The sequence below is a fragment of the Oncorhynchus tshawytscha genome, linkage group LG21, assembly GCF_018296145.1.
Source record: "Oncorhynchus tshawytscha isolate Ot180627B linkage group LG21, Otsh_v2.0, whole genome shotgun sequence".
NCBI classification, from domain to species: Eukaryota; Metazoa; Chordata; class Actinopteri; order Salmoniformes; family Salmonidae; genus Oncorhynchus; species Oncorhynchus tshawytscha.
This window is the reverse complement of record NC_056449.1, coordinates 6,197,841-6,222,851: the sequence shown is the minus strand read 5'-3', so window position 1 is coordinate 6,222,851 and position 25,011 is coordinate 6,197,841. Positions and strand designations below refer to the sequence as shown.

The 25,011-nt window shown below is 40.2% G+C and overlaps 1 protein-coding gene across 6 annotated transcripts; it reads left to right on the top strand.

Moving 5' to 3' along the window:
• Positions 1-9,046: 9,046 nt before the first annotated feature.
• LOC112220775 lies at positions 9,047-20,093 on the top strand. Of its 6 annotated transcripts, XM_042302919.1 has the most exons (9): positions 9,054-9,330; positions 9,917-10,146; positions 10,685-10,810; positions 10,952-11,011; positions 11,184-11,294; positions 13,348-13,436; positions 18,285-18,391; positions 18,502-18,713; positions 19,318-20,089. In XM_042302919.1, the coding sequence occupies exons 2-9, from the start codon at positions 10,083-10,085 to the stop codon at positions 19,524-19,526; spliced, it is 978 nt and encodes a 325-aa protein (XP_042158853.1). In that variant the 5' UTR covers positions 9,054-9,330; positions 9,917-10,082; the 3' UTR covers positions 19,527-20,089. The 6 variants fall into 6 exon arrangements, 4 of the variants coding, with proteins under 4 accessions (XP_042158854.1, XP_042158853.1, XP_042158851.1 ...); XM_042302920.1 differs by lacking the exon at positions 10,952-11,011 and having other exon boundaries at positions 9,047-9,330; positions 19,318-20,093; XM_042302917.1 differs by having other exon boundaries at positions 9,083-9,330; positions 10,685-11,011; positions 19,318-20,076.
• The last annotated feature ends 4,918 nt before the right edge of the window (positions 20,094-25,011 follow it).

The window sequence follows — 25,011 nt, the reverse complement described above, 5'->3', positions numbered from 1 at the left end:
TTCAAGTTCCTTGGCGTCCATATCACCAACAAACTAACATGGTCCAAGCACACCAAGACAGTTTTGAAGAGGGCACAACAAAACCTATTCCCCCTCAGGACACTGAAAAGATTTGGCATCCTCAAAAGGCTTTACAGATGCACCATCGAGAGCATCCTGACGGGTTGCATCACTGCCTGTATGGCAACTACTCGGCCTCCGACTGCTAGGCACTACAGAGGGTAGTGCATACGGCCCGTTACATCACTGGGCCAAGCTTCCTGCCATCCAGGACCTCTATAATAGGCGGTGTCAGCGGAAGGCCCTACAAATTGTCAAAGACTCCAGCCACCCTAGTCATAGACTGTTCTCTCTGCTACCGTGTTTTAGGCAACAACAAAAAAGGGGCGGATCTACAGGATCGGTGTCCCCCATGGGACGTTTGAGCTAACGTAGGCTAATGTGATTAGCATGAGGTTGTAAGTAACAAAAACATTTCCCAGGACATAGACATATCTGATATGGGCAGAAAGCTTAACTTCTTGTTAATCTAACTGCACTGTCCAATTTACAGTAGCTATTACAGTGAAATAATACCATTCTATTGTTTGAGGAGAGTGCACAATTTTGAACTTGAAAATGTATGAACCTTTTCATGTGAGTTCCAAATACCTCTAACGGTCGCCCCAGCGAGAGTTGTTTTATGCACGTGATGTCAGAATGCACTCACTGTTCCAAAATGTGATTATTACGCAACAGGACAGTTTACACGCGCTGCCAGCTAATTATCTGTAGGCTATGTTTCAATATGTCAATTTCAAATTATTTTCTAACAACTTGTATTTTCTAACAACAGTTTGAATTGAGGTGTGTTCCGCTTCCTCATTAATTCACATTCAGCGTAGCGGACAAAAACTATCCTTTCGATTAGAGCCCCCCGCACATCACTCATGATTGCGCAGATCAAGTATGCATCTATTTGCGCAGTCTTGCAAGAATTGGACCATTTACTTACTGGCGCTCGCTTTGCCTTCCTTGTTGTTTATGTTGTTAATAACTTTGGACATGTGTGCGTTCCTATCAAAGTAAGTTCCTTATTTTCTGTATATCGTTTTGTAGTTTCTACTGTAGGCGCAAAATGTACGTATGTATGTATGTATGTATGTATGTATGTATGTATGTATGTATGTATGTATGTATGTATGTATGTATACTTGTGACAAATAATGCATTCCGATTATTACACATATTTTAATGGACACCTATGATGTGTGTAAAATACTTTTTTGAAGGTTTTATTTTTTTACTTTATTTTACCTTTGTAGGTAGGCAAGTTGAGAACAAGTTCTCATTTACAACTGCGACCTGGCCAAGATATCACGAAGCAGTTCGACACATACAACAACACATAGTTACACATGGAGTAAAACAAACATACAGCCAATAATACAATACAAAAACAAGTCTATATACAATGTGAGCAAATGAGGTGAGATAAGGGAGGTAAACACAATAAAAAAGGCCACTGTGGTGAAGTAAATACAATATAGCAAGTAAAAGACTGGAATTGTAGATTTGCAGTAGGTGAATGAGCAAAGTAGAAATACTGGGGTGCAAGGGAGCAAAATAAATAAATACAGTAGAGGATGAGGTAATTGTTTGGGCTATTTATAGATGGGCTATGTACAGGTGAAGTGATCTGTGAGCTGCTCTGACAGCTGGTGCTTAAAGCTGGTGAGGGAGATAAGTGTTTCCAGTTTCAGAGATTTTTGTAGTTTGTTCCAGTCATTGGCAGCAGAGAGCTGGAAGGAGAGGTGGCCAAAGGAGGAATTGGCCCTGGGGGTGACCAGTGAAATACACCTGCTGGAGCGTGTGCTACGGGTGGGTGCTTCTATGGTGACCAGCGAGCTGAAATATGGCGGGACTTTACCTAGCAGGGTCTTGTAGATGACCTGGAAGCAGTGGGTTGGCAACGAGTATGAAGCGAGGGCCAGCCAACGAGAGTGCACAGGTCACAGTGGTGGGTAGTTAATGGGGCTTTGGTGACAAAATGGATAGCACTGTGATAGACTGCATCCAATTTGTTGAGTAGGGTGTTGGAGGCTATTTTGTAAATGACATCGCCGAAAAGGATCGGTAGGATGGTCAGTTTTACAAGGGTATGTTTGGCAGCATGAGTGAAGGATGCTTTGTTGCGAAATAGGAAGCCAATTCTAGATTTAACTTTTGATTGGAGATGTTTGATGTGAGTCTGGAAGGAGAGTTTACAGTCTAACCAGACACCTAGGTATTTGTAGTTGTCCACATATTCTAAGTCAGAGCCGTCCAGGGTAGTGATGCTGGGCAGGCGGGCAGGTGTAGGCAGCTATCGGTTGAAGAGTATGCATTTAGTTTTACTTGTATTTAAGAGCAGTTGGAGGCTACAGAAGGAGAGTTGTTTTGCATTGAAGCTCGTCTGGAGGGTAGTTAACACAGTGTCCAAAGAAGGGCCAGAAGTATACAGAATGGCGTCGTCTGCCTAGAGGCAGATCAGAGACTCACCAGCCGCAAGAGCGACATCATGATGTATACAGAGAAAAGAGTTGGCCCAAGAATTGAACCTTGTGGCACCCCCACAGAGACTACTAGAGGCCCGGAAAACAGGCTTGTACTGATTATAATGAGCTGAGCTATTTGCCAGCTACGTATGGCGCCATATTTGTTGACATTATACAATGCATTCTGGGTGTCACATAATCCGTCAGACCAAAGATGTTATAATGAGGTGAAGGAATGGTTCACTCATCTTTCGGGGAAACTTCCGGAAGTGAATGAAGGGACGTGGATGATCGTAGATGACACACCCCCTTCAACATCTCTTATTATCTTTGGTTGATGCGAAAAAAATAACATTCTGGCACGCAAAACTAACCATCGTCGGATTACTTTCAATTTCTAGAAAGTGTTTCATTCAATTATTTCGATCATTGGTGAGTACACCCGTGATGTGATGAATTTTAAATAGTAATTACTATTAGCTAATTCATATTGTAGTTTCTGTCAGCCAAGAGTTTTAAACGTATAACCGCTTGTGTTACGTCAATCTTTCCTCAGTTAGCGCTTGGACAAATATAGCCTACATTTTCCGATTTGGATGATTGTGTTAAGCTGTAGCTACTTCTGTGAATGTCTGAACATTGCATCCAAAAATAAACTGGTCACATTCTGGACATAACTTTGTAAGGACCGTGTTTGTGTAAAATATTTATTTGAAATAAGTGTTGCCTGCTCAAATACTGATCATAGCTGCAATCGAAAATGGACATACTAAATAAGCTTTCTAATCAAGAGTTCTAATCACAACGGTTTTATCATATGCAACAGGGACCACTATAGAATGATCACACCCGTTTGTTGGTACGTGTGAAAAGGTTAATAAGCCAATTAGGCACATTTGGGCAGTCTTGATACAACATTTTGAACATATATGGAATGGTTCATTGGATCAGTCTAAAACTTTGCACATACACTACTGCCAACCTAGTGGCCAATATCTAAATTATGCCTGAAATGGAATAATACATTAGGGCCTTTCTCTTGCATTTCAAAGATGATGGTACAAAAAAGAAAACACATTTTTTCTATGTATTATATTTTACCAGGTGTAATGTGTTATATTCTCCGACATTCATTTCACACTTCCAAAAATGTCAAAGTGTTTCCTTTCAAATGGTATCAAGAATATGCATATCCTTGCTTCAGGTCCTGAGCTACAGGCAGTCAGATTTGGGTATATCATTTTAGGTGAAAATTGAAAAAAAGAGTTGTATCCTTAATTAAGGAAATGTGGTTTATACTGACTCCTTGTGGATTTTTGTAAGTTGATAAGATCCACATTCTCCTTCAATAATAACAAACGCCAAAATGATATTTGACTTTTGAACCATACACAAACATTATTGCATTTATGTTCAGTAAATTCATTCATATGAGGAAGAAAGAGACCAAATTATTAAGGAGAGGCACATGGGCTCTCTACACAACATACACTTAGTATTAGTTTCTTAGCTACAATATACATGTCTCGCTGGCATATTAAATCATTTATGCTGCACTATTCAATACATTTTTGTGCTCATTTGAACAGGAAGGTGGCGCAGCGGGCCTTCTTTAAGGCAAATTTTGTCGTTAAACTTTTCATCAAAGTCTGGCATTCTCTGGATTTATGGTGATTGCAAGACAACTGGGAACTAAAAAAAAAACTATGTTGAATCATGACGTCAGTGATCTTCAGGTTGGAGCTCTAGAAAGAAGCCCAAGTTCCCAACCTGGAATTCCGAGTTGAATGACCGCTCAAAACGTATTTTCCCAGTTGGATTTAGTTTTTTCCCCGAGATCCCAGTTGTCCTGAACTCACTGAAATCTGAGATTTCCTAGTTCCGAGTTTCCAGTTGTTTTGAACGTGGCAGAGATCATACTGGATTGACTATATGGCCGATGCATTCAACCTTTTCTGGCTAATGGTGTTGGGTGTGAATATATCCTTTTAGCTTGGAAAAGAGACTCTTAAACCCAGACTTGGACCACACATCCTCACCACCAAATAGCCGGCAGGGGAAGAAAATAGTGATTGCTTTGCAACGTTTTCAGTTAGACACTGATTCCTTCAAAACCACTCATTGTTGAATTTGTGATTTCCAACTTGCTGTGTAATGTTTATGTACAATGGCCGATGAGCACCAATACGTTTTATCTATAATTTCTCTTCATATGAAAAGGTTTGAAAAAGATTTGGCAGTAGTGTCACACTCTGACCATTATTTGCGTTGTTTGTTTTTGTTTTGTTTGGTCAGGGTGTGATACGAGTGGGCATTCTATGTTGCATGTCTAGTTAGTCTGTTTCTATGTGTTTTGTCCTGATATGGTTCTCAATCAGAGGCAGGTGTTTGTCGTTGTCTCTGACTGGGAACCATATTTAGGTAGCCTGTTTTGTATTGTGGTTCGTGGGTTATTGTCTATGTCTAGTTGTCTGTGTTTGCACTGTTGATATATAGCGTTGCGGTGTAAGGTTGTTTTAGTGTTCTTTCTTCATTAAATACAGAACATGTATTCATATCATGCTGCGCCTTGGTCTCCTCAATACGACGATCGTGACAAGTAGATTGTCGACTTGATTCATGATGATAACTGCTTGTCTAGCTTGCTAGCTAAGATTTTGAAAGTATGATGTTGGCATGATCATTTCAATCAGAGCTACGTTAGATATAAAGTGATTTGACGTAATTTTATCTGTGGCCAATGACCTTGACCTTGACCTTGAGACCTTTTGGATGGGCACTTCTAGTGTAAATCTATGGCAGCACCCAAAGGGGCATGAACTGCCTAGCTCTCCCTGTAGAGTTTGCAGTGACGTAGTGTCCCCATGAGTGACAGAACACTGAGCCAATCACGGTGCAACTAGAGAACATTACCAATGCCTTTGCTCTGTAATTTCCACTGGCTGTGACTCCACCACAGAAAGCACTGAGCTAGGCTGATTCACCTGCATTTTGGACCTTCCTTACTCAAGAAAGCAAAAAAGAGACCATGTTTGTATGCGGCTTTATTAATAAAAACGTAACATTTCTACACGGTTTGCAAACTGATATGTGACACATATTAATGCCAAAATAACATGCAAAACAGCTAAACAGGCTCTGCCCCACCTTTCCTGCATGTTGGGACACCACTGTACCTGGAACCATAAAGGTTCTTCAAAGGGTTCTCATATGCGAACAGCTGAAGAAACCTTTTATGTTCTAAACTGAACCAAAATAAAAAGCAACACGTAAGGTGTTGGTCCCATGTTTCATTAACTTAAATAAAAGACCCCAGAAATGTTCCATGTGCACAAAAAGCAAAAATGTCTTTACATCCCCCTTAGTGAGCTTTTGTCCTTTGCCAAGATAATCCATCCACTTTACGGGTGTAGCATTTCAAGAAGATGATTAAACAGCATGATCATTACACATGTGCACCTTGTGCTGGGGACAATAAACGGCCACTCTAAAATGTACAGTTTTGTCACACAACACAATGCCACGGGTGTCTCAAGTTTTGAGGGAGCGTGCAACTAACATGCTGACTGCAGGAATGTCCACCAGAGCTTTTTCCAGATAATTTAATGTTCATTTCTCTACCATAAACCGCCTCGAATGTCATTTTAGAGAATTTGGCAGTATTTCCAACCGCTTCACAACCGCAGACCACGAGTAACCACGCCAGCCCAGGACCTCCACATCCGGATTCTTCACCTGCGGGATTGTCTGAGACCAGCCACCCGGACAGCTGATTAAGCTGAGGAGTATTTCTGTCTGTAATAAAGCCCCTTTGTGTGGAAAAAAATAATTCTGATTGGCTAGGCCTGGCTCCCAAGTGGGTGGACCTATGCCCTTCCGGGCCCACCAATGGCTGCGCCCCTGCTCAGTCATGTGAAATCCATAGAATAGGGCGTAATTTATTTATTTCAATTGGCTGATTTTCTTCTATGAACTGTAACTCAGTAAAACCGTTGAAATTGTTGCATGTTGCATTTATATTTTTGTTCATATATCCACACTCAGAGCCTTGTGGGGACAGTTACGTATGTTGATTACTCTGAGACGCAACAAGGCTGACACCAGGTGGTCTTTAAGACAAACTGCAACCTAATATATTTTTATTCAGCATAGATTGCATCTTTTTTTCTAAATAATAATTATAATATCAGCTTTTTCTCCTAAATAAATCAATGTTCAAATTGCAAATGCACCTGAAATGCAACTGAATGTAGGCTACTATTGTTTTTATGGTGGTAAAAATTATATTTAGCTGATGCAGTACTTATGGTACTGATTATTGTATTTGTGGGTTTTATTCCCAAGGAGGACCTATTGAAAATATATGCACTCACTACTGTAAGTAAAGTATCTGCTAAATGACTCAAATTTGAATAACATATAGCAGGAGACCACAATAGCATGTATGATCGCTTTTTTAGCAATAGCGTCCAGACAAAAATATCTGACCGGCCACAACATTTTCTGTGGCCCCTATCGTTAATAGATAAAACATTTTCAAAACGCTGTATACACCAAGTTATCACATTTATGTTTTTTCTTCAGAAATGATTGCTTATAGGGACCTTCAAGAGTGTGTAAAATATGACTCTTCTCAGATTTTTTCCCATAGATTTCAGAAAATGTGACTCCTTTCAGGAAACTAGGCGTATGTCACACGTCACTACTTCACAGGAAAGGGATTTGAACGAACAGTTTTTTATAAACAGTTTTTTTGTTTTTTGCAGAAATGCCTTCTGAAACATGTGAACATTCATGTGCCTTTATAACAAACTTGTATTCCATCCATAAATACGAATAAAATGTGAATTATGAGACTAGTTGGTTTAGCCACGGAAAAAGACAGGAACCTTCCCACCAGCCATGATTGGCTGAGATAATTGTTGGGCTTGCTGGGAGAAGAGTTTGGATTGGTTTACCATGTAGCATGCTTTTGTCTGTAACATGAGCTGTTCAGTACTGCGCCATTTTTGAAAGATATAATTGTTAGCCATCGAGAACTACAATAGTTTTGCTACTTTTCTCAACAACATTGATGCCCTGAATTTAGCAGGCGCTATCGGCAGATCAGTTGGTAAAAGTGATGGGCTACTTTCTGCACAGTGTGAACTGGAGTGACTTGACACATCACTGGCCAAACAAGATGTAGCTACAAACAAAACGAAGTTAAATGTTTCCAGTCTGCCATGAAGTATTCATCTATATACAGTATATATGTGAGTCCAGCAAAATGTTCAGATATAAGTTTCTAATTTTGTCAGAATTAAAGCGTACTGTTAGTTAACTAGCAAATGTAGCTTGCTGGCTCGCTCACGTTACGTGTAGTAATATTATTCTTATCAGAAATCCATTTGCATTGCTAGTTATAGCCTAATGTTAGCTAGCTAACATTGAACCTAGTTTTTTTTTTTTACACAGCCAGGGCAACTAAGGAGTGGCTCCGTAAGAAGCATCTCAAGGTCCTGGAGTGGCCTAGCCAGTCTCCAGACCTGAACCCAATAGAACATCTTTGGAGGGAGCTGAAAGTCCGTATTGCCCAGCGACAGCCCCGAAACCTGAAGGATCTGGAGAAGGTCTGTATGGAGGAGTGGGCCAAAATCCCTGCTGCAGTGTGTGCAAACCTGTTCAAGAACTACAGGAGACGTATGATCTCTGTAATTGCAAACAAAGGTTTCTGTACCAAATATTAAGTTCTGCTTTTCTGATGTATCAAATACTTATGTCATGCAATAAAATGCAAATTAATTGCTTAAAAATCATACAATGTGATTTTCTGTATTTTTGTTTTAGATTCCGTCTCTCACAGTTGAAGTGTACCTATGATAAAAATTACAGACCTCTACATGCTTTGTAAGTAGGAAAACCTGCAAAATCGGCGGTGTATCAAATACTTGTTCTCCCCACTGTATAGCGTTTTGGAATGAAACTCTTCATAACATTTCACAAACAAAAGGTTTATTTTAATACACTCTCACTTTGATTTTCTATGGAAAACCTTCACTCCCTACATGCGGGAACCATGAGAGGGCTCACAGTGAACACATGACCTGTGTGGTGTAACAGTGTTTCTCAACCATTATTTCAACTTGCACTTGACAACTGACTTGAGTTTGTGTCAGAGAAACACCGTAACAGACACAGCTAATAAAAGGGCATAGTGTTTCTCTAAATAACCTACAGTATAAGACTGAAACAAAGTTCTCACAGTGTAAATCTGGTGTGATAATTCATTTTGGATCACATTAAATCTTATAGCCCTAATATAAATCTAGTCTCAAGATCTCTTGTTCGCTTAAGTATATACGGGGTGGCAGGTAGCCTACTGGTTAGAGTGTTGGAATAGTAACTGAAAGGTTGCAACATCGAATCCCCGAAGCTGACAAGGTAAAAAGCTGTTGTTCTGCCACTGAACAAGGCAGTTAACCCACTGTTCCTAGCCCATCATTGAAAATAAGAATTTGTTCTTAACCGACTTGCCTACTTGCCTTATCCTATATACTGAAATGTTTATGCATCGGCCTGTGAAATGAAGAAGTGAGATTATGGTTGTGTTCAAACATTTCCTTCCCCATCCGTGAAATGACACAATCATTTACATGTTTTATTCAAATAGCCTAGTGACGTTCTGATATATAACGTGGACGTTTGTTGTTTGTAATCCAAGTTTGGGACTTCAATAAGGGAATCTATAGTTGCCACATCAGTAGATGCCTATTATAAAGGAACATGTTTATGATGTTTGGACTTCTGATTATGTCAGCAGAATCCGCTTATGGTAAGATACCCTTTTTTTCTATACTGAGATATATATCTGTTTGTCTATGGAGGTCATGCAAATTAAAACAACAACAACAACCCAGTGTTATAAATGGTGTTGTAACTGAATAATTACAGCAGCATGCAACACTCTCTTATGAAGAGAAAAGTAACAGTCTCAAATCAATGCCACTTATGTAGGATCATAGAGCATTGCAATTTATACTGAACAAAAATATAGACCTAACACGTAAAGTGTTGGTCCCATTTTTCATGAGCTGAAATAAAAGATCCCAAAAATGTTCCATATGCACAAAAAGCTTATTTCTCAACATTTGTGCACAAATTTGTTTACATTGCTGTTAGGGAGCATTTCTCCTTTGCCAAGATAATCCATCCACCTGACAGATGTGACCTATCAAGAAACTGATTCAACAGCATGATCATTACACAGGTGCACCTTGTGCTGGGGACCATAAAAGGCCACTTTTGTCACACAACACAATGCCACAGATGTTTCAAGTTTTGAGGGAGCATGCAATTGGCAAGCTGACTGAAAGAATGTCCACTCAAGCGTTTTAATTTCTCTACCAACGTCGTTTTAGAGAATTTAGCAGTTCATCCAACCGCCCTCACAACCGCAGACCACGCGTAACCATGCCCGCCCAGGACATCCACATCCGGCTTCTTTACCTGTGGGATTGTCTGAGTAGGGTGAGGATGGAGCTCAGGAGTTTCTGTTTGTAATAAAATCCCTTTTGTGGGGATTTTATGCTGATTGGCTGGTTTCCTTCTATGAACTTTAACTCAGTAAAATCTTTGAAATGGTTGCATGGTGAGTTCATATTTTTGTTCAGTATAAATTGATGGTTAATTATTTTAAAAGACAAGCACAAGAAAATTATTTACTGGTCAAAAGATCAGTTCGGGCTATCATAATGTCAAGAAGTGAATTAAGTGATAATTCCCGAGAAGAAGGTGTGTGGGGGATATATTGGCATGGCACGGGTGGAGACAAAGTCGAGGGCCGGCATACCGTGCCAATATATCCTCCAAACACCGGCTTCACAGGAATTATCACATTTATACAATGGGTTGCCAACATATTCAAATATTGATGACATATTTTAATTAAAAACATTGATAAGACAGTTGATTGCACAGTCAGATGGAACAGAGTGAAATAGGCATTTTAACGTCATAGATTTAGCCAGTGGTAACTTGTGTAATAGGCACCTGCTGGGATGCGGTTTTAAACAATCAGCATTCAGGATTAGACCCACCAGTTGGATAAATGGTATTGATAAAGTTGTAGCAAAGGATTTACACTTATTATCACTATCAACAAAACAGCTATTTTTTTCTATCCTCAGGAATGGTGACCTCCTGTAATGCTACACAGAACATGTTGTGTTACGGACCTCTGGGAGGAACTGTCTATCTCCAGCTGATGAATGATGCCACAGGATCCGAACTCACATTCAAAAAAGACCCCACTGGTGCGAAAACAGTGATATTCAGAATAAAACAAAACAAAATTGTCCATGAATTCATTAAAGCCAGATCAGAGTTCTTTATCAATAATGGGACATTTAAAATAAATAACACAGAGAGGAGTGATTCTGCTGAATATTCTTTAGAAATCTTCAAGTCAGATGGACATTACTTGGACACGAGAGTAGTACAACTGATAATTGGAGGTGAGGAGCTAAAAAACACATCTATTTGCCAAATAAGAATATTCCATAGAAGCCAAAGGCAATTTATCTTGAACGCTTGAACGTTGTCATGCATTATTTGTGTTGGACTGTGTCAAACCCCCCCACCCACCCACCACCCACCACCACTATTTCTCCTCACCATATCATGCAGGAGGATCTTATTGCACTGCCAGAGGATCACCAGTAGCTGTGGTCCTGGTCCTTGCAGTGGTGGTGGGAGCTTACTGTATTCACAAGAGGAGGAACCCTCCACAGGCATCAGGTCAGTAATGTGACAGCCTAACAATCCAACACATCTAACAAACGTCAAAGATAAACATCCACACCACTGATTACAACACTCAGTCAGCTCATGTGACTGTTGTTTCAGTGTTGTGGCTCAATTTAGAATTTCTTTAGGTTGTTGTCCCTACATTGAATTAGTGTAGGCCTAGATACATTTCGATAGGCCTACTTCCAGATCTACAGATCGGTCAAGTGCATGTGAAGGAGGTGAATGGATGCTATTTCTAAATCTGCAAATCAACATTAGAGCATATGTGGGTTGCTTCCATACCTCAAATGTTAAATGTCAACAAATGATCTGTGCAATACCCCCCCAACTAATGTCAACATCTCCACACTGATGCTGTTGAGAGTCCAGAACTGGAATGTGATGACATCCCGATTCTAAAGAAGAGGGAGAAACAGAGAGGAGGAGGAGGTGGTGTATGGACAGATTGTAGTGCTGGAGGGTGCCAGACCAAACACGGAGAGAGACAGACCTGAGGGGCAGGAGGAGACTTTGTATGCTGGAATACAGCTTGGCCAATGAGAGCTGCATGTTTGAAGGGTTGGTCTTTAGAAGTGGTACTGAAGCCTTGTTTCTCCATTTGTTACTGTAACAAATTGGATTAACTTTCCCATATTACTGTTTGTATTTCATGGCATTCAATGCTGAGGGTTTTGTACATTATTTACCTAAATAAATATCCCAACAAATGGACTGTCTACATTTGTCATAGTCTCTCTGTTACTGATTTCATGTTTTATTTATCGATGTATAATTTTTTTTTTTTTTTTACAAACTCTCAACAAGGTTATTGTGCAGTAGTAAAAGTTGTCATTCACTGCAGAAGTTTGTGATTGAAAGGATGGCCCACTAGTGTGTCCTTCATGGAAGAATGGTTCCTTTTTTTGGTTCTTTTCTTAATTTGCTTCTAATAAACAAACCCAATTCATCACGGTTTGAGCTCCCAGGAATTGCTATATAAATGCAGTCCATAATGATTTATTGTTATTCTGTCCAACTGCAACCCAAAAGGAATCAGTTACAACCGGTCGATGCCATCGATGAGTCACAAACAACCATTTGGGAAACATTATAAATTTGGTCCTCTCTGTTTCACTTTTTATTTCTCTCACCTCTCCTCCTCTTAAATCACCTTTTGCTTTCTTTCTTTCTTTCTTTCTCATTCATTTATTTTTTTGTAATGTCATAATCTTAAATGGACTGATATAGCCGACTAATTGTGAAGAAGAAGGTACTGTGTTAATGTCAGTGATGAACAGCTTGTTCAGTATGTTAGAGCTGACCTCTGCCCTGACAAAACAAACGAGGTGTCATTTTCTCAGGCCAAATATTTCTTTACACTCAAAAGTACACTCTTAGAGGTGAATTCCATGTAGAACCCTCCGTGGAAAGGGGACAGCCGAAGAACACTTACTGTAAGTTCTAGATATAAACTTTTTTTCTTAGAGTGTATTCTCACATCACTTTTTTACAACTTATCCGATATTACACATCAAGAGACATGAATTTAAGTTCCTCTTTCCTCTGAGTTAGAACTTAGAAAATCAGCTCAGAATACAGTACAGTATTGCTTCATTTGTTAACTTGCCCTGTGTTGTGAAGAGACATGAGGCTTTGTTTGGACTGTTGGTGATGTTAGCAGGAGTATCTCATGATAAGACGTTTCTTTATGTGTCGATCTCCTTGTTTTACACATGATGTAAAGTGCCTTGTTTGTATCATGCAGAAAGTGAACCACTTGATCAAAGTTGTTTGTGGTATACTACAGGCTACTCAGAGTCACTTTTGTCAAATGAATCCCTAATGACAGATACAGAGACAATATTCAAAACACTGCAAAAGACAGTTGTCTTGCTATTCATTGTCCTGTGATAATTATAACTGACTGAGGTACTGTTATGTTTTTTAATACCTTGATGTCATTGGTTTGGTTACACCGTTGCTTGTATTCTCATCCATAAAATTAAACCTTAAAACTAGTGATAGTCAGTCACTACAGTGTCTATTTTCTGTTGATTTTCAGGCATGGAGACCCCCTGTGATGCTACACTGGATGGAGCTCAGTGTTATGGAACTCTGGGAGGAACTGACTCTCTCCAGCTGATGACCATTGTCAGTGGAGTCCCTGACATTTATTAAAAACCGACTCCAATGATGCTGCTAAAAATATACTCCAAATTAGAAGCAAAAAATTATGAAAAAAAATCCATTGAAACCAGAGCACACTTCTTTATCAACAATGGGACATGTAAGATATATAACACAGAAAGCAGTTATTCAGCTGAATATAGACTAGAAACATTTAATTCAGATGGGGAAACATTAGGGACCAGAATACTACAACTGTTTATTGAAGGAACAGTAATTAGCTAACCCTTTAAAAATCTCAGATGAACAGCAGAGGGGTTTATGACACGATCAATCTTGAAGGGGCCAACGAATCGGGGAGCTAGTTTTTTGGGAAACCACTTTCAGTGGCAAGTCCTTAGATGAAAGAAATACCTTTTGGCCTGGAGTGTAGACTGGGGCTGAAGCACGGCGACGGTTAGCTTGGGATTGGGTCCTGGCGGAGGCACGAAGAGCAGCCCGGGCCCTCCTCCAGGTGCGACGACAACAGCGCATGTGGTCCTGTACTGAGGGCACCGCTACTTCTACCTCTTGGGCAGGGAACAAGGGAGGTTTTGTAACCCAGAGCACACTCAAAGGGAGACATACCTGATGAGGCGTTGATGAGGGTGTTGTGGGCATATTCCACCCAGGGTAGCTGGGCACTCCAAGAGGAAGGGTTAGCCGAAGTCACACAGCGTATTGCAGTTTCCAACTCCTGGTTGGCCCGCTCGGTCTGGCTGTTGGTCTGGGGGTGATATCCAGACGAAAGGCTAATATTAATACCCAGAGCTGTGCAGAAGGCTCTCCATTCCTGGGATGTAAACTGGGGGTCCTCTGTCAGAAACAATGTCACTAGGGATGCCATGCAGCCACAAAACATGGGATACCAGCAGGTCCAGAGTCTCCTGGGAGTAAGGGAACACCCCCCTGAAATGGACAAAAATGAATGGGAAGTCATTGGCACTGGACAAACCATATACACGGTGTCCAATACCACTCAATTCGGCGTCGTTTTGTTCAAAGTTGATTGTAAATGCCATATGGCAAATGCCAGGTGTAACACTTTAAAAATCCACGCTCCACCGTGGTTTTTCATATTGCAAATGCAACACAAGTCAACATCCAAAAGTAACATTTTGAAAAAGTGAAAAAAAAATCAAAAACCTATCACCCCCTTAAAAAGTGCTTTCTGGACCGTTTTTCGAAATTCTTTCGATTTTTTTTTTGTCAATTACACATGTGTAAGTAATGTATGAATATACTTTTGTCCAATTTTATTATAATTTTTTTTTAAAACTTGTGCATAAGATATATGTTTCTCCATTTGCAATATGATTTCATAGGAAGTCAAAAGTCAAAAATAGCAAAAATTTTGAAAAAACTTCACACACCCTTAAAAAAGTGCTTTCTGGACCATTTTTTTTATACATGTGTAATTTTTTGTCAATTACACATGTATAAGAACTGTATCAATATACTTTAGTCATATTTTATTATCATCATTTAAACTTTTTTTTTACTTGTGCATAAGGCATATGTTTTGTCCATTTGTAATATGATTTCATAGAAAGTCAAAAGTCAAAGTCAAAAGTCACTTTTTGTTGGCCAAATGCCATAAGAAATGTCCAAATGCAAAATGAAAGATTTGAAAATGCCAAATCAGGATGTTATGTCCATTTGCCATGTACCATCACGAATTTGACATGCTCAAAAATCCAGCAGAAATGCAAAATTGACTGGCCTGATGAACACGGGATGGCCGGGCAGTGATAGTTGCTCCTTTGCATCGCTCGTTGTGTTGATTTCATCATGTCTAATTGGTGATGTTTTTTTCACTGTTGAATCATATTGCAAGTGCATGTGCATTTGCAATATGTTTCAATGGGCATTTACCATCACGAATTTGGCATGCTCAAAAGTCAAACTATACTTTGCTCAAACTATACTTTTGTCACCTTTTATTATCGTTTTTTTAAAAACTTTTGCATAAGCCATATGTTTTGTCCATTTGCAATATGATTTCATAGGAAGTCAAAAGTCAAAGTCAAAAGTCACTTTTTTGGCGGCCAAATGCCATAAGAAATTTGACATGCTCAACAATCCTGCAGAAATGCAAAATTGACTGGCCTGATGAACACAGGATGGCCGGGCAGTGATAGTTGCTCCTTTCCATCGCTCGTTGTGTTGATTTCATCATGTCCATTTGGTGATGTTTTTTCACTGTTGAATCATATTGCAAGTGCATGTGCATTTGCAATATGTTTCAATGGGCATTTACCATCACGAATTTGGCATGCTCAAAAATCATGCAAAATTGACTGGCCCGATGACCTCGGGATGGCCGGGCAGTGATTCTGGTTCCTCTCCATCGCTCGTTAGGGTTGATTTCAGAATGTCACTACGGTGATGGTACCTCACTGTTTAAACATATTGCAAATGGACAAGAGTCACCAGCAAGTCACCGTCCATCAGTCAATTAGATATCATTCTGACACCAAACTGACACCAAACCCACTTTTTCCAACTCGCTTGGTAGCCAACTATCACATACTTCAGAGCTGGCCCAAAATTCACAACGCCTTCTGTTCAAACCATAATAAAAACGTAAAACACGTAGTTACATTCTAGCTGCGGGTCCAGTTCTGATGTAATGTGTAGGCCTAGCTGAGTCGACCCCGAATACCAAGTTTCGGCTCGATAGGTCTTTTGGTCCCCGAGCAAGACCCTAATTGGTGCTGAAAATCCACTTTTTTCCATGCCTTGCTACGGGATCCTTGAATGAGCTATCGGACAGAAACATTGGGGTCCGTCTCTATGGGGCGAGCCGGTTTCAATGCACCTAGTCTTGCATCTCTGAGACTTTTCTAAATGTCGTCATTTTCGTAATGGTCAAAATGAATTGAAGTCATTACAAATGTACGAGGCTGTTTCTCGGCCCGAGAACCTTCTAGAGCCAAGTAACTCACCACGCACTATCAACCTGAGGTCTAGAACAGGTTTCTAAAGTTTCAGAACTCTACATCTGACGGTTCTTTTTTAGCTCGAACAAAGCTAACTATTGCAGGCAGTGTCTGTCTCTACGCACTCCAATACATCCCTCCTTCCAAGCTGTGTGTGTGTGTGATTTAGTTTTTCTTTTAAATTTTATGGGAAAAATGACTGATTTACAGTTCATGGGGGTTGCCTAATCACACATATGAAGTTTTGGAAAGATCTGACTTTTTTAACCCTTCGAAACAGCCCCTGTGACACCAATTATGGCACTTCCGGTTGGCACAGGAAGCTATAAGTAAACACATATCCTCATTGGGGTATGCCTTTACAGAATCCTGAGTTTTAAGTGTTTACGTTAAGAACTGACCGATTTACACAGGGTTGTCATCGAAGACAGGTTCATAAGGCATTCATAACCCACATAGGCTTCAGGTTGACTTTAGAGGAGCAGGCAATGTATTCCTATGGGGAGAGATGTCATTGTAATCTGTGAGATCAAAAAACCCTGTTTTACTGTTCAGGGTTAATGCCACACGGTCAAGGTAAGGCTTGCACAGATCGGGAGGACCTCAGGATCGTACCCTGCTTCTCACCCTAACGGTTCTCTCACTGTCACCCAAAAGCAAATTACATTTAGGGCCAGGCTTCATTTTGGGCCTACTTTTTTTCACGGTCGCTGCACTCAGAGCGAGCTACGGTCAAGCGGGGCATCTCGTTGAACTCGGCACGGCATAGAGAATATGGAAATGCCATTGCAGGCTGTGTGTGTCTTTAAGCACCGCACTTTGTCACTCCATCCTTGCTGTGTGTGTGTGTGTGTGTGTGAGAGAGCTTTTCTTTGACTTCTGTTGGGAGAAATGACTGACTTACAGTTCATGGGGGTTGCCTAATCACACATATGAAGTTTTGAAAAGATCTGACCTTTTTATCCCTTGGAAACGGCACCTATGACACCATTTTAAGGCACTTCTGGTTTACACAGGAAGCTGAAAGTGAACACATATCCTCCTTGGGGTAGGCAATTATAGAATTTTGAGTTTTAAGTCTTTATGTTAAGAACTGACTTATTTACGGAGGGTTTAGTGAGTGTGTATTATTTCAGAAAATCACAGAAATCTCACAGAGCTCCGAAGCACACTTTAAAAAGATATGTATGAACACGCTGCAATTGGATCTGTAACTGTTTAAAAAAAAAAAAAACTATTTTTGAACATCACCAATTTGATATTGTACAATTTTTCTTAAATGACAATAGATAAATGGCTAGTTCTTTTTTTATTGACACCGGAGGCTCCTTGAATTTGACGTGAAGCGGAAAAATGATTGCTCTATTTTCATTTTGGACCTTTAATCCCAGAAAATTGGCCATAACTCAAAAACCGTTGAGGCCTAGATGCCATCTTGTTTGGGGCCAACTGCCCATTATGCCAAACCTATGCTCACCAAGTTTCGGCTTCAAAATATTTTCCGTTTAGGAGATAAGGCCACATCGTGATTCGTAATGTTTTGTACATTTGCAATATGATTGCTTATGCCCTCTTGCGGGATTTACCGGGACAGCGGAAAAATGACCAAAATTTGATTATTTTATCAAACGGAAACCGAATGTCCGAGAGAGTTCGTTTGATGACTTCCCGGAAGAACCGGCCCTGCCGCACGGCCCGACGGCGTCCGCGAATTTTACAAACGTTTTCAGACATCTAGTAAGGGACCGTACATTTGCAATATGGACTTTCTCACTAACCTTATGGCGAATGTCAAAATGTTCCCTTAACTTAAGGTATGTAACAGTGGTTGCAATGAAACAACCTTCATGCTAAAATGTTGTTCTGTCTCTGTTTCCTCTCTTTTACCCAGAGATCGGGGGGTGGTAGCAGGGTCTCTGGCAGCCGTAGTCCTTGTCCTAGTGATGGTGTTGGCAGTTTGCTGTGTTTAGAAGAACAAGACACCTCCAAAGACTTCAGGTTAGAGGATATTTAGCTGTAGCTCTTAATTTCTCTCAAGTACTACTATTTCTCTCTCTCTCTCTCTCTCTCTCTCTCTCTCTCTCTCTCTCTCTCGTTAATGTTGACAGTCAGGATGTGGAATACACTGATGTCAGGATACTGAAGAAGCAGATGAGACAGAAGGAAAGAAAGGTGGATTACGGACAGGTGGAGGGGGGTCCCCGGCAGCCAATGGAGATGGAGTATGGACAGATTAAAACATTAGAGGGTCCCCAGTGGAAGACACACCTGAGGAGGGGGACTGTGTGTACGCCAGGGTACGCAAAGGCCAGTGAGCAAGGTACTGTCTAGATTCAATATGATAGAAGGAGGCTGATTTATAGGAAAGTACTATGCAGTGTCTTTCTTTCTATTTGCATATCATCCCTAACAGGTATTGCATATTTAACAGATCTTGTCCCATTATTACTAGATTCAGGTTTTCAAAGGTGGTCATTACTTAATTTGTCATATGTTCACAAAGTCTTAAAGATCAGTCAAGTTAAATCATTCAGAGAACTAAGTTCAGATCTCCATTTGCCAAAGTGAAATTTATTTAGCTATTTAAAGCTAAGATACTATTTACTGAAACACCCCAACTGCGTAAAAATGAAGGGTGAGCCCTCTCCCATAGAAAAAGACAGAACCAATACTCAGAAAAGGGCAACTAGTAGTAAACAAATAATACAACTATACCAATCTGTTGTTGTCATGCCACAGAGCAATACTCTGCAAACTAAGTGCAAGCGGGAATCTGAATTTAGCGAGACCATTGAAAATGGGAGGCAGTCTGTAGGAATACTCATACCATTATCAATGGAACATCATTAGTAGGTACTTTCTCACTCCATGTCACACCCTGATCTGTTTCACCTGTCTTGTGCTTGTCTCCACCCCCCCACCAGGTATCTCCCATTTGTCCCCATTTTCTCTGTGTATTTATACCTGTGTTTTCTGTTTGCCTGTTGCCAGTTTGTCTTCTCCCGTCAAGTCCTACAAGTGTATTCCTGTGTATGTTTTCTGTGCTCTAGTTTTTGTTTTTCCTGGTCTTCACAGTTTTTACCATTCTGCCTGCCCTGACCCTGAGACTGCCTTCCATTCTGTACCTTTCTGAAACTTCCCTGGATTACTGACCTTTCCCTGCCCCCTGTTTTGTAAATAAACATCTGTGATTCAAACTGTCTGCATCTGGGTCTTGTCTTGAGTCTTGATACTCCAGACACAATGGTGAAGATAAGAAAAGAAAGAACCAGTGAATACTGGAGAAAATGTGGGGAATTATTCAGAAACTATCTACATATTGTTGGGTCTTGTTATACAATAATACACTTCTGGAATTATGTTTTTGACTTTGTAAACAATGTATTTAAATGCTCCCTGGCAAATGACCCAAAGAGTGCCATACTTGGACTAATCCCTGAACGGTTTCCAAATGCCTATCTATTGAATACCCTCTTGTCTGCAGCAAATAAATGTATTACAGCACTTTGGATAAATAAGGACATTCATACTATGGAAGAGTGGACTTGTAGAGTGAAATAAATGTATATCATGGAAAATATCACCATAAAATAAAACTGCAAACAAATACAATACCAGTCAAAAGTTTGGCTACACCTACTCATTGAAGGGTTTTTCTTTATTTTTACTATTTTCTACATTGTAGAATAATATTGAATACATCAGAACTATGAAATAACACATGGAATCATGAGGTAACCAACATTTTTTTTAACAAATCAAAACATATTTTATATTTTTGATTCTTCAAAGTACCCACCCTTTGCCTTGACAGCTTTGCAACACTCTTGGCATTCTTCAACCAGCTACACCTTGAATGATTTCCCAACAGTCTTGAAAGATTTCCCACATATGCTGAGCACTTGTTGGCTGCTTATCCTTCACTCTGTGGTCCAACTCATCCCAAACCATCACAATTGGGCTGAGGTCAAGTGACTGTGGAGGCCAGGTCATCTGATGCAGCACTCCATCACTCTCCTTCTTGGTCAATTAGCCGTTCACAGCCTGGAGGTCCTGTTGAAAAACAAATGATAATCCCACTGAGTGCAAACCAGATGGGATGGTGTATTGCTTACACAGAGTCAAGCGCAAAGACAAGAGAGGTTTTCCAATGCCTTGCAAAGAAGGACACCTATTGGTAGATAGGCAATAAAAAAGCAGACATTGAATATCTCTTTGAGCATGGTGAAGTTATTAATTACACTTCGGATGGTGTATCAATACACCCAGACACTACAAAGATACAGGCGTCCTTCCTAACTCAGTTGCCAGAGAGGAAGGAAACCACTCAGGGTTTTTACCAAGAGGCCAATGGTGACTTTAAAACAGTTATAGAGTTGAATTCCTGTGATAGGAGAAAACTGAGGATGGATCAACAACATTGTAGTTACTCCACAGAGTAACCTAGATACTGTAGTTTGTGTATGCATTGATATGTAGGCTATGTGTGCCTTTAAAAAAATGTATGTAGTTCTGTCCTTGAGCTGTTCTTGTCTATTGATGTTCTGTATTATGTCATTCTGTATTATGTTTCATGTTTTGTGTGGACCCCAGGAGGAGTAGCTGCTGCTTTTGCGACAGCTAATGGGGATCCTAATAAAATACCAAATACCAAAATACTCCACAATACTAACCTAAATGGCAGAGTGAAAAGAAGGAAGCCTGTACAGACTAAAAATATTCCAAAACATGCATTCTGTTTGCAATAAGCCACTAAAGTAGAACAGCAAAACAAGTGGCAATTTTTTCAACTCTATGTCCTGAATACAAAGCCTTATGTTTGGAGAAAATCCAACACAACACATCACTGAGTAACACTCTTTATATTTTCAGGCATGGTGGTGGCTGCATCATGGTATGGGTATGCTTGTTTGTCATCGGCAAGGACTAGGGAGTTTTTTATGGTAAAAAGAAATGTAATGGAGCTAAGCACAGACAAAATCCTAGAGGAAAACCTGTGTTTAGTCTGCTTTCCAACGGACACTGGGAAAGAAATTCTCCTTTCAAATTCTCCTTAGGGAGGGCTTGGCCGGTAGGGATATCCTTGTCTCATCGCGCACCAGCGACTTCTGTGGCGGGCTGGGCGCAGTGCGCGCTAACCAATGTTGCCAGGTGCACAGTGTTTCCTCTGACACATTGGTGCGGCTGGATTCCGGGTTGGATGCGTGCTATGTTAAGAAGCAGTGCGGCTTGGTTGGGTTGTGTATTGGAGGACGCATGACTTTCAACCTTCGTCTCTCCCGAGCCCGTATGGGAGTTGTAGCGATGAGACAAGATAGTAGCTACTAAACAATTGGATACCATGAAATTGGGGAGAAAAGGGGGTAAAATTCAAACAACAAAAAAAGGGACACAACCTTGACAGGCCCAGAGTTGATACAGACGACAGCCATGTTGAATCATGTTACAGCTTTGTTTTGCATGTTCACACTTTAGAGTAAGCACATAGGCCTACTGTCTGTTTCCATGAACTAGAACTTCCTTTTTTCTTAACCACATTTCTTTCTTTGTAAAACTGTTTTACCACATGGTTGCGTGGTGTTCTAATGTTCCTTGTTTCAGTCATGTAATATGTCACAAAGCCTTGCATGTATTTACTTCATGATAGAAGTAATGATTTAGTTATTTTAAATAATGTTTAAAGAATGTTGGATTTTTTTGTAATTGCATAACAAAAATGTATCAGATATTAAAATCGACTTACTTACTAATTTGCAGTCCATCTCCCTCATTGACACATCTTGAAATGTTGCTGAAAAATAAAATATACTCTTATTTGCTGTTTGTCTATGAGGAAAGTCATCCTGGCATCCACACACATACATCTCTGATAATATCTAAGATAGTACGTGATCATCTTTATACAGCACACAGTACCTGTACAGCAAATAAGATAATATTAATATGGCTAAAACCAACACACTGTAGTTTTTCTTCAAGACATTACCATATTTGGTTACCTCCTCCCAAGTGGCGCTGCATATGTGTCAAATCAGTCTAAGGCACTGCATGTGTGTCAAATCGGAGGGCCTGTTGTCTGGCATTCTCTATGGGGGTACCACAGGGTTCAATTCTCGGGCCGACTCTTTTCTCTGTATATATCAACGATATCGCTGTTGCTGCGGGTGAGTCCCTGATCCACCTCTACGCAGATGACACCATTCTGTATATATCTGGCCCTACTTTGGACACTGTGTTAACTAACCTCCAAAAGAGCTTCAATGCCATACAACACTCCTTCCGTGGCCTCCAATTGCTCTTAAATGCTAGTAAAACCAAATGCATGCTCATCAACCGTTCGCTGTCCGCACCCGCCCGCCTGACTAGCATCACTACTCTGACTTAGAATACGTGGACAACTACAAATACCTAGGTGTCTGGCTAGACTGTAAACTCTCCTTCCAGACTCAAATTAAATATCTCCAATCCAAAATTAAATCTAGAATTGGCATCCTATTTCGCAACAAAGCCTCCTTCACTCATGTCGCCAAACATACCCTCGTAAAACGGACTATCCTTCCGATCTTCGACTTCGGCGATGTCATTTACAAAATAGCCTCCAACACTCTACTCAGCAAATTGGATGCCGTCTATCACAGTGCCATCCGTTTTGTCACCAAAGCCCCTTATACCACCCACCACTGCGACCTGTATGCTCTAGTCGGCTGGCCATCGCTACATATTCATCGCCAAACCCACTGGCTCCAGATCATCTATAAGTCTACACTAGGTAAAGCTCCACCTTATCTAAGCTCACTGGTCACAATAACACCACCGTAGCACGCGCTCCAGCAGGTATATCTCACTGGTCATCCCCAAAGCCAACACCTCAATTGGACGCCTTTCCATCCAGTTCTCTGCTGCCAATCACTGAAACGAATTGCAAAAATCGCTGAAGCTGGAGACTTATATTTCCCTAACTAACTTTAAACATCAGCTATCTGAGCAGCTAACCGATCACTGCAGCTGTACATAGTCCATCTGTAAATAGCCCACCCAATCTACCTACCTCATCCCCATATTGTTTTTATTTACTTTTCTGCTGTTTTACACACCAGTATTTCTACTTGCACATCATCATCTGCTCATCTATCACTCCAGTGTTAATTTGCTAAATTGTAATTACTCCGCTACTATGGCCTATTTATTGCCTTACCTCCTCACGCCATTTGCACACACTGTATATAGACTTTCTTTTTTTTCTATTGTGTTATTGACTGTACGCTTATTTATTCCATGTGTAACTCTGTGTTGTTGTTTGTGTCGCACTGCTTTGCTTTATCTTCACCGGCTCGCAGTTGTAAATGAGAACTTGTTCTCAACTGGCCTACCTGGTTAAATATAGGTTAAATAAAAAATGTAAACTTAAATTAAAGCATATATGATTTCACCATATGTTAGTCTTAATCAAAATAACTTAAGCTAAAATAAACAATTGAGAAGTGGATGTTGAGAAATAAAAATAATTATGTTTCTAACAACGTGAAGGTTTAAGATAAATGATTAAATAATTCGACCTGGAAACTTAACCATTAGTGTAACGGTTTTCCTTAGGTGAAAGAGAGTCGGACCAAAATGCAGCGTTGTGATGATTCATGTTTGTTTAATAAAGGAAATCTATACATGAATAAACTACAAAATAATGAAATGAGAAAACCTAAACAGTCCTATCTGGTGCAAACACAGAGACAGGAACAATCACCCACAAAACCCAACACAAAACAGGCTACCTAAATATGGTTCCCAATCAGAGACCATGACTAACACCTGCCTCTGATTGAGAACCATATCAGGCCAAACATAGAAATAGACAAACCAGACACACAACATAGAATGCCCACACAGCTCACGTCCTGACCAACACTAAAACAAGGAAAACACATACGAACGATGGTCAGAACGTGAAATTAGGGATTAGAGGTTATGTAGCATGGACAAGGAGTAATTAAAAATAATAAACACAGGTCCAACTAGGTTGGGAATAGAGGAATGTATGTAAATTAAAGACTTGTCCCCTGATATTGGGGTTCTATAATAACAGGCCGGTATATATCTAAGGTCGTCAGAGATGGTGACGGAATCTAACCTAGATTGCTTTTCCCAGTCTACGAGAAGGTCAGTGAATCTATATTCACAAAGTATGGGGAATTGACGCTCGGGCTACATTCAGAAATATATTTGATTGTTTTTGTGTAGTTTAGGTGTTGATTTTAAAAATTCCACAGGGCATTCTTACCTGGTGACCTATTTTTAGAATTTTGTGTAGAGAACCCTGATATGGGAAGTATTTTAGGCATTTGAAAAATAGGAATTGGGTGTAGAGCCACCTAGGCAGAAAGAGAAGGGGGTCCGTAATGACCCAGGGGCCACTACCAATAAACTATCTAATGTTGAGACCTAACTGCTAAATTGGTCAAGATACATTAGCCAATCTAACACACTAAGATCTAACAGCAATTGATCTGGAGTATATTAGCAGAAAGGTGAGAGTCAGATCTACGCGCATCTAGGTCTGATTATAAAACGAAGAAGGGAAGCCTAATATAGCGGAGGGAGATACGAGATATTAAAGTCAAAAG